The sequence below is a fragment of the Mytilus trossulus genome, chromosome 12 (genome assembly GCF_036588685.1).
Source record: "Mytilus trossulus isolate FHL-02 chromosome 12, PNRI_Mtr1.1.1.hap1, whole genome shotgun sequence".
Taxonomy (NCBI): Eukaryota; Metazoa; Mollusca; class Bivalvia; order Mytilida; family Mytilidae; genus Mytilus; species Mytilus trossulus.
In genome coordinates this window covers 48,057,073-48,069,673 of record NC_086384.1, presented here as the reverse complement: position 1 = coordinate 48,069,673, position 12,601 = coordinate 48,057,073, and the positions used below count along the sequence as shown (strand labels likewise).

At 30.4% G+C, this 12,601-nt stretch overlaps 1 protein-coding gene across 2 annotated transcripts in view; it reads right to left on the bottom strand.

The window, feature by feature from the left end:
- Positions 1-12,601, bottom strand: part of LOC134692727 (ventricular zone-expressed PH domain-containing protein homolog 1-like) — a 29,553-nt gene that overhangs the window by 15,406 nt on the left and 1,546 nt on the right. The window contains exons 2-8 of one of the 2 annotated variants that reach the window (XM_063553230.1): positions 6,724-6,954; positions 5,894-6,038; positions 4,504-4,678; positions 3,228-3,391; positions 2,020-2,229; positions 626-840; positions 291-308 (exon numbers count right to left, since the gene is read on the bottom strand). In XM_063553230.1, coding sequence (XP_063409300.1) covers positions 291-308; positions 626-840; positions 2,020-2,229; positions 3,228-3,391; positions 4,504-4,678; positions 5,894-6,038; positions 6,724-6,932 — 1,136 coding nt within the window. In that variant the 5' untranslated portion in view covers positions 6,933-6,954. The remainder of the gene's footprint in view (positions 1-290; positions 309-625; positions 841-2,019; positions 2,230-3,227; positions 3,392-4,503; positions 4,679-5,893; positions 6,039-6,723; positions 6,955-12,601) is intronic. The other variant, XM_063553231.1, reaches the window with a different exon arrangement.

The window sequence follows — 12,601 nt, the reverse complement described above, 5'->3', positions numbered from 1 at the left end:
AAAAGCTCTTTAAGCCTCAAGTTTGAAATTTAAAAATTCAACTGTTTTGAGAGAAGAAATATTGTTATACACTTGATGCAGAAATGGAATCTATATTTGTTTATGCTGTTGACATTATGTGTAATTATGCACTGTTAATTAGGAAGATGTTGTATGCTTTTATTATTGCGATTGTTAAAGAGTGGACATAAATATGAGATAAATTACTGTGATTAAAGTAAAAGCTGCATATACATATATGTATCAGACACCATAATGCAAATTCATATGATTGAAATACATGTACTCACCAAGACAAATTATTTGCACTTATGAAAATAATAATTTCGCAGTATAAGTCATTGAAACTTTCACTATTTAAGACAATTGACATGGAAACATAAATAACCCCAAAACAGACATGTGTTTTACAATGTTTTAAAAATTTCAAGGATTTTTTTTTTCACTATCAAAATAGCACTCAAACAAAATGGTAAAAAAATGCATAATTTTGTGAAATCAAACCAACATTTATTGTATATCTTCATCCCAACAACTTTAAATATTTTCAAAAGGAACAAAGTATTGACAAAACTCTAAAACATCTTATTTTCTAGTGAATATAGTTTGAACAACAGTCTCTTACTATTTTTTCAGGTCGTCTTTTAATTGTTGAACCAGCAGTCTCACAGCACTAGAGCCACTCTGTGATAGTTTACTAATTTCTATAATATTTTCTTCCAGTAACGAGTGATTGTTGATACTCAGGGCTTTAATTTCTTGTAAAATGACCGCTAGGGCAGTCTGGTCTTTCATGCCTAGACATGATACAAAGTAAACCATACTTCTTCTAGCATTGTCCTAAAAAGAAATATATAAAATGAAATCTATAATTTTGTATTTGTTCTAATATTATTGGTATTGTTTTAAAGCACTATGTGAGTATTTCAACAATAAATTTCAATTTTTGACAGATGTTTGGACTTCTTATTTTTTCCAACGATTTTGAAAAGCAGCTACATAACCTATCAATATTTTGAGCTTATTTTGTTTCTTAAAGTTATAAGAAACCACAAATTAAAAAAAATAATGCATATGTTTTTTTATAACTCAATGGATAGTTTTCATTATAAAACTCATGTACATATACTTTTTTCTGAAGAAAATTCTTTAATTTGTTTATATTAAGAAGAAGTTTACTTTATTTTAATTGCTTCCTTCCAGGAAGCAATTCCGTGACATATTTTCGGTATGCAAAGTGACCTCCGTGTGACCCATCTCTTAAAAATCTGGTGATCGCAATTCGCATGGATGTCCTTAAAATAAACTATTATCTGATTGTACATGTAAAAAACATGCTCAATATCTATGCTTTTTGTTGATTGTTGACAAACAGGTGACAATCGTTAATCTTCACCTTTAAAACACGAACTTTAATTACCTGCCATATTTTCACAACAACACTGACTGATTGAAAAAAAAATTTGATGTTTATACAAAATTTAAAGGAAAAAAATGATAAAATCGTGCACAAAAGACTAAGTTTATGATGTTTGTATGCATTGGTTCAAGAATTGGAATAACATTATTTTTTACCAGTCAATCGTTTATTATGATAAAACTAATGCTTTTCTGACTTATAGCATCAGACCATATCTGTATTTTCATGCCAATACTTACAAGTCATATAAAACTTCAAATTAAAAAAAATATGTATATGTTTTTTATAACTAAATGGCTAGTTTTTTTTTATAAAACTTATGTCCAAATACCTTTTTAATCAAGAAATTGTCCAAATTTAGTTCTTTTTTTGAATTGTTTGCTTCCAGTATTTTTTAAAACAATTAACCAATATGTTTTTCGTATGCAGTGAACTCAGTGTGACCTGTCATTTAGAAAAATGTCTTTTTTATCTAAATTTCTTTTTTTCATTGATCTTATGTTTTTTTTTCTAAATTACTTTTTATTTCCTTTTTTTACTATGTTTTATATAATAAATTGATTTGAAACAATTCCATTAAACTCTCTAAAGCTACAAACCTGATCTATATTGCCTATTGCACCAATAATTTGTATAACTTGTATAAAATACATTGGCTGTTGTTCTGCTAAATCCTTCAACGAAGGGAGGTAATCCACAAATGCTTTAGGATTGGCTGTTGCCATGTCAACAAACATCATGAGAACCAAAGCTGCCAAAGTACTCGAAGACAGATATTTGCAAAATTCATCTATGTGTGGTTCTAAAATCTGTAAAAAAAATACAGCTTTAAAAAAAATCATAATATAATTATAAAGTATAAAATTTATTACTTAAAAAAATGTATAATCAAAACATTGCTTTGGTCCCAGTGTCTTCTTTCCTCAACTGAAATAAAGGGTTTTATTCAAATCCGATTAAAAAGTCAGGATCAATTAATACAGTTGTTTTCCATTCGTTTGATGTGTTAAAGCTGATTTTGTCATATGATAAGTTTTTTTCTGATTTGAATTTTCCTTGAAGTTGGTATATTGTTATTCTACTTTTTCCATGAAAAAAAATAAAATTTATAACAATATTTCCTGGTGTAAATTAATTTAATTTATATTATAGATTAAACACAATACAATTTGTTATTTTTTTTGTGTAATCTATTAGACCATCTTTTTAAAGTTAAGTGCTTTTCCTGTACTGGTTTTTATCTATGTTCATTCATTTTGTTCATATTTTGTTAATTTAGTGGTTGAGATTGAAAAAGGATGTGAATAAAGATATAAAAAACTTCTAAAATTTGGAAAGTATTGAGATGTTTTTATTAATGAGAAAAATGCGACATAATCAGAATAATTTAAACATGCTTTTTGGATTTTTTTTACATGAATGAAGCAGAATTTTCTCAGTATCACCAAAATTAATAATCTCATTTTGGTGTAAAATGACAAAATCGTAATAATAAATGCCCACAATAATTTGTGAATTTAAAGTGCTTTAAAGTTTAAACCTGCTGCAAATTCAAATGCCTGTCCAAATCAGGATCCTCATTAGAAGTTGTTGTATGTAATATCTTAATGTTTTCATAATTATGAGATATGGATATCCAATAGATGACACTCAAATTTTTTGAACTCTCCCATACATTTTTTTATGTCACAATACTTATGTTAATACGTCAAAGTAAGACTGGATTGTTCAATGACTTAATTTACACAGATTGACCTCAGGTGTAACTCATTAATTCAAAATCAAGATAGCGTACTAAGTAAATTACCGTAGGCTCGTGTTTTGATATCATTCCAAACACCTGGAACAGACTTGCCCGTTCAGACACGTCACACACGTTGATAATGGCTGTAAGCTTGTCAATACTGTTTATGATTGGTTGTTTGTTCTGCGAGTAAATCTGAGGTAACACTGTACTCAAAAAGTAATTGCCTGGAAATAAAGAAATGATTTTGGTAGAAATACAGAAATTAATACTGCGGATTCATTTATATTCATTGGATACCAATTTTGTGTGGATTACATTGGTACTTCTGAATAGGTGAAACACAAATTTAAATATTGAATGAAGTACACATTTTTTATAGGTTTGTGTGAAGACTCTTGCGAACCACCAAATTGTCAACAAAATTTGATAACCACGAAAATAACTGAATCCACAGTATATTAACTTTAACAACTATACATCACATCTAAAAATTTAATTCATAATAAGGGAGTTACATTTGGTGGTTGTTTTAATGTAGAAGTTCTACCCAGACTTTCTCAAAGGAGGAGTCGGGTAATGGTAAGATTTTAAGAGATTCCCCTTAAAATTTACTCTTAACATAAATAATTTTGCCTTGATGTCCTTTCTTCATATGAAAAATTACAACTTCTTCACTTAACTTACAAACAAACAAGAATGTGTCCACAGTACACGGATGCCCCACTTGCACTATCATTTTCTATGTTTATTGGACCATGAAATTGGAATAAATTCTCTAATTTGGCATTAAAATTAGAAAGATCTTATCAAAGGGAACATGTATACTAAGTTTCAAGTTGATTGGACTTCAACTTCATCAAAAACTACCTTGATCAAAAACTTTAACCTGAAGCAGGACAGACGGACGAACGAACGAACAGACGGACGGACGAACGAACGAACGGACGGATGAAAGAACAGACAAACGGATGCACAGACCAATAAACATAATGCCCCTCTACTATCGTAGGTGGGGCATAAAAATGAAATTTTTAAACTAGTCCTTCTTTCTAATCTTAGATATTTTTTTTAATGTCTTTAAACAAAAGATCTTTTTCATGATATATGAACCAAAATTGCTATATGAAAGGAGAGATGTTACAGTGAAACATCATATCCCATTAAAATAGATTATTATTTTTCCAGCCAGTTATCACTTTCTTTACCACAATTATATCAATTTTCAGGTATACATGTATGAGTGTATGACTTGTGCACTCAGCATAGAACATGAACAAACCAAGACTCAATGATGCTTTTTTAATAGAAATATATATAGAATTGAGTTAACACTTACCTCTTAAGATTGTACTAATAATCAGATCAACATATTTTGCTAGAGTGTCTGCATTGTCAAGGGCAGCCAAGGACAGATAACTGGAGACATTTCTAGTCAATTCTTTATTATTACAACGTAGAAAATTCACAACAACTGGAATGGCTAAAGACATCACTTTTGGTTTACTGTAGTGCTGTAAAAGATTAAGACAAAATTCATTTGGTAACAAGTATGTGTCATTAGTACACACTATCATTTTTTATGTTCAGTGGACCTTGAAAATGGGGTAAAAACTTTAATTTGGCATTAAAATTAGAAAGATCATATCATAGGGAACATGTGTAATAAGTTTTAAGTTGATTGGACTTCAACTTCATCAAAAACAACCTCGACCAAAAACTTTAACCTAATGCAGGACAGACAAACAGCCAGCCAAAGAACGGATGCACAGACCAGAAAACATAATGCCCACAAATGGAGCATAAAAATGAAGATCTTATTTGTATATGTGATGTTAAAAGTACATGTAGTTTAGTGTAGGTGTAATCTAACTTACTCAAGTAATCTTTAGATGTATACCTTACTTTGTAACTTACAAATGTAGAAAGCCAAGTCAGGCGACAATGAACACTTTTTATATATGTGTTTTGATGCTAATCCCTAACTCATTTAAGAGGGGGGATAGGACCTTTATCGGGACTCCGGGATCGGCTGTTTTTAGGCCCAGGATTTTGGGATTACCCTTTCGGGATCCGGAAATTCTTTTTTATCAGATTTCGGGGTGCCAGGATTTACTTTATTTAATTTCGGGACCTCAGGATTTGATGTTTTTTTAAGCCCGGGATTTCCGGATCAGGACCCCTCCTATCCCTCCTCATTTAAACTGAAAGGTGTCTGCCTGATCACATAACTGCTCACACATTACAGCTCATCACTACCAAGCTGCTGACTAAATATGAGGTGAATTGGAGGTATAATAAAAGTAGGGGGAAAAATACGAATCTCAGTAGATTAGGAATGGAATTTATAATAATATTTCCATTAATAAATAATTTTATTGAACAAAGGTTTATATATATTTGTTCAGGGGCCAGCTGAAGAACACCTCAAAGTGCAGGAATTTCTTGCTGCATTGAAGACCTGTTGTAGACCTTCTGCTATTGTCTGTTCTATGGTTGGGTTGTTGTCTCTTTGACACATTCCCCATTTCCATTCTCAATTTTATTGCTTTCTTAACAATATAAACTAACTAAAACATGAAAAACGTAAGATACATTGCAGAAAAAAACACTGATGTGAACACAATTACATTCTGCAGTCAAACTCAGACATGAATCTGAAGTGATAGGTCCAATAAGATACTTTTTTCAATAGATGACAAGTCTGAGAGAGGCACAGTTTAACTTACCATAAAAAGACAGCTCATTATATCAGAAGCTATTTTAGCATGAGGTGGGTCCTTCTCTGGTGCAGCAGGATTGAGGTCATATTTCTGACAAACCTCCAGCAGCGATACCAAACACTTGGAATGTGCTTCAATAGAACCTGTCTCTCTACAAAAAGATGTTCATGCAATAAACAATTTATATTTTCAATTTTATCTCATCAGAAATATTCCAATTACTAGTATACAACTTTTTGCTAAAACTAATGTGTACAAAATGTTATCTTAACTGGGTTTTATGCATATGGCTTTCTAAACATAAAGTATTGGTTTTTACGGGTCTTAAAGTTTATATATAGCTAGCACCCAAACTAATTGGACTACAATGTATAGTGTAGGTGTAGAACCTAAGCATATAACATTACAAATCAGATACATTTTGTACAAACATATTTAGTACAAGAAGGTACAAATATATCAATATAAGTTAAACATAACAACATTCAAGTTTAATTTCCTTCCGACTACTTGTATTCTTTTTGTCAGAATTTGGACCTGAAAAGTCTAATGAACAGTGTAGCCATACATGATATGCCCCTCCCTCCCTTTTCATACATCTATCATGGGTAAATATCTGTGTACTATACACAATACAAGAAGGTATGTGGCGCCATTGATTGATTAAAGTCCAGTGGTCAATCAGATATCCATCAGAAATTTAAGTTAAATACACAAATATTTCTTCTAACTTAAAGCATTACAAAATGTATTACTGAAAGTTTCAGTGTTTGTTCTTAGCATTATAACTGAAAGTTTCAGTGAGCAAAGTCCATTCAATATCTTATTTGCCCTACCTGATTGCTGTGGTGACTCTGGTAATACAGATTTCCACAACACTTTGATCATTATCATTCTGTAGATAGTCTGTGCAATCTAGAATCTTACTAATGGCTTCTAACACAGGAACGAGGTCATCTTTGATTTCATCATCAGCAAGTGAAAACAGTTCACCAGCCTTTGACAAGTCCCTCTTTTGTAAAACTTGTGCGAATAATTCATTCATGGTGTTCTATAACTTCTACATACTGTAAATATATATAATACAAAAATAATAATTAATGTTTCTAATGATAAAAACGCTTTGCAATTTAAAATTTTGAGCATACATGTATGTTTTATAAAATTGTGAAAAGACAGGCATCTGATTAACAAGAGTGCACACACTGAAATGTCTCGCCTTCTTTATTAATCATTGATATTATGTTGAGTCCTAAATATAAAGCTTTATTAAAACTGTCACATAAACTTAACATGAACCAAGATAACTAAACATACATGTATACCAATGAAACATGAAAATGCGGTCAAGGTCAGATGAAACATGGCAGGCAAACATGAACAGCTAACAATTCTTCCATACAACAAATACAGTTGACATATTGCTTATAGTTTAAGAAAAACAAACCAAAACACAAAAAGTCAACACTGAGCAATGAACCTTGAAAATGAGGTCAATGTCAAGGTCAAATAAAACCTGCGCTACTGACATATAGATCATAAAATATTTCCATACACCAAATATAGTTGATTTATGGCATTAGAGAAAAACACCAAATCTGAAAAAAACTTAACTTTGACCACTGAACCATAAAAATTAGGTCAAGGTCAGATGATACATGTATCTGACCGCTAGACATGCACACCTTCCAATCATTCCATACAACAATTATAGCAGACCTATTGCATAAAGTATGAGAAAAACAGACCAAAACACAAAAAACTAACTTTAACCACTGAACCATAAAAATGAGGTCAAGGTCAGATGACACCTGCCAGTTGGACATGTACACCTTACAGTCCTTCCATAGACAGAATATACTAGACCTACTGCTTATAGTATCTCAGATATGGACTTGACCACCAAAACTTAACCTTGTTCACTGATCCATGAAATGAGGTCAAGTCAAGTTAAAACTGTCTGACAGGCATGAGGACCTTGCAAGGTAGGCACATACCAAATATAGTTATTCTTTTACTTATAATAAGAGAGAATTTAACATTACAAAAAATTTGAACTTTTTTTTCAATTAATCACTGAACCATGAAAATGAGGTCAAGGACATTGGACATGTGACTGACGGAAACTTCGTAACATGGGGCCTCTATATACAAAGTATGAAGAATCCAGGTCTTCTACCTTCTTAAATATAAAACTTTAAAGAAGTTAGCTAACGCCGCCACCGCTGCCGGATCACTATCCCTATGTCGAGCTTTCTGCAACAAAAGTTGCAGGCTCGACAAAAACCAGATCAAAGAATCATAAGGTATCATATTAATCTATTGTAATAAAAAAAATCATAAAATCTAATAAAATTTGTAGATTTAAGCTAACAAAGTCCTTATATTTGTATAAAGTAACATTTTGTTTATAGTGGAAAATTGTCTTAACGTTAAATAACCTACAATAAAAATTGCTTGCTTGTCCCTCTCTGTGATTAATATTAGACATATTAGATAACTCTGGTTAATCTCCCAATCAATCTATCATGAAGGGGAGATAAATGATTTACATTTATAGTCTTTTTCAAAAATAATGAACGGTTCTTTATATTGGTATGTTATCATTCTAAACATCTCAAATTTATGAAATTATATTCGTACATCAATGTTTTTGATACACCAATAACAAAAACTGAAATATATTTAATTGATCTATTTTGTAATTATTCAAAATTATATCAGAAACCTACATTTGTAAACTTAATTATGAAATAATGAACCTGTTAGAGGGAAACAATAATCGCATAACTTTTTCGAATCGGCACATAATACAAAGGAATGTCACTCTTGCATACAAATGGCACATCAATAAAATAAATTAACTGTGCCTTCGTGCTCCACCTTCAATGATGATTCTAAATTATAAATATAACCAAAAGTTGTTAATCTTTAGGATATATATAGTGTTCAAGACTAATGAAAGCTACTGTAAAAAATATTTCTTTGCAATTTTTTAAAACTTCCTCAGAAAAATGCTCGAGCCATTTGACTTTCTTAGCTCAAAATTAATGTTTTTACACAATATTTTAATAAAGAAGTTAAAGATTATTCACTTCTCAAAGTGTAAGACGCAATAAAAAATGTATGCTTGCATCATCTTACCCAAATACAGATTTGATTTAAGTCCTGAACATTTCCACATTTCTTCGTTTATTTTTATCAAAACAGGTTTTAAACAAATCACAAGTACATGTTAAGATCCGACTAAATACCTTTATCCCGATATCGTCAGGTTAATTTGCTACATGTACATAAGGATCTTAACTCCATGAAGACAATGTGAAAATAAGGAGATCAGATGTGGTATGATTGCCAGTGAGACAACTAGCAAAAAAAAAAGTTCAAAGTACAATGTAGTAGTTGTAAGCAACTATAATTAATAGACAATCATACTGCCTTCAACAATTCAGAAAAACGTGTATATCTATGTATACATATATATATATATACGACAAAAAGATTTTTCTGAAATTCTTTGATTCCTGCAGCGGAAATAGATCAGATGTGCAAAATATATACCAATACTCTATCGTCAGGTAACACCTGCAACTTATAGCAAGAAAAAGTATCTAAAGTTGCTACACAATTATATTGCACAAGCTGTTCAACCCCTTAGTTGATTTTGATAAAACATGTGCTAGCCAATAGCGAAATGTTAATCTGTTCGACTATACTAGACTTGCTTTGAGTAAATTTGTAATAACTTCATAAAATATTGCTTGCAAACAGTGTCCTTGTGGTCATTCAATAGTCCATGATAGTATTAAGAGGTGGGAAATTCTGTAAAATTACTAACATACATGCAACAGAATCCGGGTCCGTCCGCCCTGATTTCGGTTCGCCCTAGTTACTGTTCGCCCTAGTTCCGTTTCGCCCTGAGACCGTTCGCCCTGATACCTGTTGGCCCTGGGTATGTTCGCCCTGATTTTATTTTTTTATTACAGTGTTGTGTTGTGTGTATTTAATTGAATATGTTGAAGTCTACAATTTCACCGAATATTTACGATGTATTGTGTTGTATACAGCTAGCTGCTACTAGGTTATAAGTTCTTGACATGATTTGGTAAATAAAAATATTCTATTCTATTCTATTCTATTCTATTCTATTCTATTCTATTCTATTCTATTCTATTCTATTCTATTCTATTCTATTCTATTCTATTCTATTCTATTCTATTCTATTCTATTCTATTCTATTCTATTCTATTCTATTCTATTCTATTCTATTCTATTCTATTCTATTCTATTCTATTCTATTCTATTCTATTCTATTCTATTCTATTCTATTCTATTCTATTCTATTCTATTCTATTCTATTCTATTCTATTCTATTCTATTCTATTCTATTCTATTCTATTCTATTCTATTCTATTCTATTCTATTCTATTCTATTCTATTCTATTCTATTCTATTCTATTCTATTCTATTCTATTCTATTCTATTCTATTCTATTCTATTCTATTCTATTCTATTCTATTCTATTCTATTCTATTCTATTCTATTCTATTCTATTCTATTCTATTCTATTCTATTCTATTCTATTCTATTCTATTCTATTCTATTCTATTCTATTCTATTCTATTCTATTCTATTCTATTCTATTCTATTCTATTCTATTCTATTCTATTCTATTCTATTCTATTCTATTCTATTCTATTCTATTCTATTCTATTCTATTCTATTCTATTCTATTCTATTCTATTCTATTCTATTCTATTCTTGCTGATTGTTGCAACAAAATTTTATATATTTATTTGCTTGTAAATCTGCACTTGCGTTGCCCATTACTCCAACATGACATGGTATCCATTCAAATATAATTTCTGATCCCCCTTTCTAAGTGAATTCAAAATTAAATATATCGTATAAAATTTGATTCTTTACTTTAAAAATAGGAGCTCTGATGGCTTGAAGAGCTGACAAAGAATCTACAAAAATTACAGTTTTAATAGGTCTAAAATCTTCTAGCCATAATAGACTTATAAATATTGCCATCAATTCTGACATAAATATATAAATATAGTTTGGTAATTTAAAACCTTTTTTGATTTTAAGTTCTGGAACAACACATGCACAACTTGTATTACGTCTTTTTAGTAATAATCAAAAATGAAAGTGTCATTAACAGCGGCTATCAAGTTATCAAAACTAGTCATATTTAAAAAAAAAAAGAAGCTTTTGCTATTATACTTTGTCTTCTTATTTCTAAAGGCGGATCTCCCATTTTAACTTGCAAAGCTTTTAAGGTTCCACTAAAGTCAAAATATAGGACACTTCATAAACATCTAAACTTTGCCTGTATTTTTCAACCTATAATGAATAAAGTCATAAACTATGAGAACATATGTTTATTTAAATATACTTTATATATACACATTGTGTAAATTGTAAATAAACTTGAAATTGTTATGCTGTGGCCAAACTTTGTGGCTGGTTCTTGGGGTGAACACTAAATTTTCAAAAAAATCTGCAGGCCTGCAAGACGACTTAATTTGCTTAAAATTGGTATGGACGAATACTGTTACATGTAATGCAGAGCAAGCTCATGCTGATTTGTCACATACATATGTTTTAATGGCATATTTGTCCAATTTCTGTATTGTACCTTCGATATTCGTTCACTTAGATACATGAAATTAACTGAAACTCGAAAATCAATACATTTTATAAAAAAATCAACATGCGCTTGCCCTGCATTACATGTAATAGTATTCGTCCATACCAATTTTAAGCAATTTAAGTCGTCTTGCAGGCCTCCAGATTTTTTTGAAAATTTATTGTTCACCCCAAGAACCGGTTTGGCCACAACATAACAATTTCAAGTTTATTTACAATTTATATAGTGTGTATATGTAAAGTATGTTTAAATAATTACATTAGATGTATGTTTCATTATAATACGTTATTCTGATTGGCTAATTGCACATCACATGTTATTCCGTAAGCAGTTGCATGAGACAATAACATTTCATTCATGATGACACGAGGTCCCAAAATAAAGTGCACAGGTGAATTTGAAAATTTAACTTCATGAAAATCGTGTTTTTATAATCCTAGCTAAAAAATGTAATGATAAGTATTGATCTAATGCTTCTTTTTGTAACTTTATAGGGTTGTAAAAGCGTTGACCGTGCGTACATTTTTAGAATGAAGCGCTTCCGCGCTTCATACAAAATGTACTTCGGTCAACGCTTTTACACCCCAATAAATTTACAAAAAGAAGCATTCAATTCTTAAATGAACATATGTTCTCATAGTTAATGACTTTATTCCTTATAGGTTGAAAAATACAGGCAAAGTTTAGATGTTTATGAAGTGTCCTATATTTTGACTTTAGTGGAACCTTAAGGAAGCTGATCTCATTGAACCAGTATACATATACGTAATGCCTGATTTTGAATTTTATCTTAACATTTTTTAGTGCTAAAAGAAGCTGAATTATAAATTTCACATCCATAATCAAGTTTTGATCTAATAAAAGAAATATAAATAGTTCTAAGAGAATTACTGGCTGCGCCCCATCTTGTTCCTGTAAGTACTCTCATTCAGTTAATAACTTTTAGACATTTTGTTTTTAAAACTTTGGATATGTTCCATTTAGATAAAACTTTTATGTGATTACTTACAAGTTTAAATAGTATATTTTTGTATATATTTTGGTTTTAAGGATCA